Source organism: Micropterus dolomieu, unplaced genomic scaffold, assembly GCF_021292245.1.
Source record: "Micropterus dolomieu isolate WLL.071019.BEF.003 ecotype Adirondacks unplaced genomic scaffold, ASM2129224v1 contig_3559, whole genome shotgun sequence".
NCBI classification, from domain to species: Eukaryota; Metazoa; Chordata; class Actinopteri; order Centrarchiformes; family Centrarchidae; genus Micropterus; species Micropterus dolomieu.
The window spans coordinates 1-1,786 of NW_025732549.1; the positions used below are offsets into that span (position 1 = coordinate 1).

General features: G+C 53.4%; 1 protein-coding gene across 1 annotated transcript; it reads right to left on the reverse strand.

Moving 5' to 3' along the window:
- Nucleotides 1-6: 6 nt before the first annotated feature.
- LOC123964604 (clotting factor B-like) lies at nt 7-1,734 on the reverse strand (the record flags this gene model as incomplete). Its single annotated transcript, XM_046041480.1, has 3 exons — nt 7-1,020; nt 1,143-1,331; nt 1,689-1,734. Coding segments are annotated over 3 exons (691 nt in total), but the record flags the coding sequence as incomplete, so codon positions are not given.
- Nucleotides 1,735-1,786: the final 52 nt, after the last annotated feature.

Genomic DNA, 1,786 nt, shown 5'->3' on the forward strand with positions numbered 1-1,786 from the left:
GACCAGTAAAGTGTCCCCTCTCTCTCTCTCTTCAGACCAGTAAAGTCTCCCAGAGAACAGCTCTTCATCCCTGATGCTATCGTCACCAAATGTTACTGTTTGTTCCTGCAGCCTTGCAGCACCGATGCCCAAGATGACAATAAAGTTGATCTTGGTCACTCGTCTTTCATCCATAAACCGCTGCAAGTCTGATCCAAACAGCTGATCTCCGGCGGCGTGATACAGTGTGCAGCTAAGTTGTGATTATGCGTAGGAACACAGAAGAAATCCAGTGAGAAAAAGTAGTTCCCCAAAGGGATCGGCTGTCTGACGGCAGCTAAAGCTCTGAAACTATTGCAGCTCTGCTTCTGCTGCAGGTGAGACTCTGACTGTGTATTAGGATAAACCCCCTTTAAAGCAGAGCCTCTGGATCGCGTTCTGGTCTGAGGATCCTGGTCCTGATGCTGAAGGTCTTTTCGTTGGCAGTGAGTCTGATGGTGAACCTTCAGTCTGCAGTAACTTAGATCAGGTCTGATCTAGACTGAGCGTTTGGTTTCTTCACCTTCAGAGAGTCTGTGTGGCGTCTCACCACCAGGGCTCAGCCTGGAGCTGCTCCTGGATCCACTCCACATATTTAGCCACTCGGGTGTAGACGCCGTACACCCTCTGACTGCCGCAGTCCTCCGGCCCGCCCCAGGACACCAACCCGAACGCCACCCAACTCCGGCTGACCGCGTCCTCCATCACGAACGCCCCCCCGCTGTCCCCCAGGCAGGTGTCCCGCCCCCCCTCGAAGAAGCCGGCGCAGAACATGTTGTCGGTGATGTTGTAGCTGACGGACCGCGAGGCGTAGCTCGCCTGGCACTCGTCCTGAGAGACCACCGGCAGCTTCACGTACTGCAGGAGGTCAGAGGTCATCCCCGGGTCAGAGGTCAGCGTGGGGGGGGCGCCGCCCGAGGAGGAGGAGGAGGTGTTGAGGTTGGAGATCCCCCAACCTGCAACTACACCCAGAGAGTTAGGCAGAGGAGCAGGGGGGTCATTCTGAAAGCAGAGAGGTCAAAGGTCATCCTGCGTCCTCCTGCTCGTAGCAACACGTCCTGCAGTAATTCTCCTGTCAGAGAACTTTCTGTAGTATCAGCAGCAGTACTGTAGTATTTCCTTACCTTGCTGTGAGGCGGAGGCAGACAGACGGGACTGACGAGCTCGTTAAACTCCACCCGCTCGCTCAGCTTCAGCAGCGCCACGTCGTTGTTATAGTTCTTTGGTTGGAAGTCTGGATGGAGGACGATTTCCTCCACTGAGCGGCTGGAGGCCGGACGTTTGTCCCTGGCGTCATGGAGACCGAGGAAGACCTGGAAGACACGCACTGGTTACTCTGGTTACACTGGTTATACTGGTTATACTGGTTACTCTAGTTACTCTGGTTACTCTGGTTACGTTGGTTACTCTAGTTGCGCTGGTTCCCCTTCGAGGGAACTCGAACTGCGTCGGTTACGACACTATGGGAACGCCTCTAGGCGAAGCAGGTCTGAACGTGAATGAAATCACTCCAATCCTATTGGCCTGTTGCTAGAACGGTAAGGTGTGACGGAATAACCGGAGGAGTATAAAGCACACCTGTACACACTCATCATTAGCTTTTTTTTATTCAGCAGGCGCTCTGTATGTTGTTTGAAGAAAGCTCCAGTCCTACAAGCAGTATGTCTTACCTGAAGAAAAAGTCTACCAGCACGTCCGGCAACCAGATGTACAGAAGGTGTGTTTTTTCTTGCCCTCGGTACATCACGGATGGAGATTCTCATGAGAT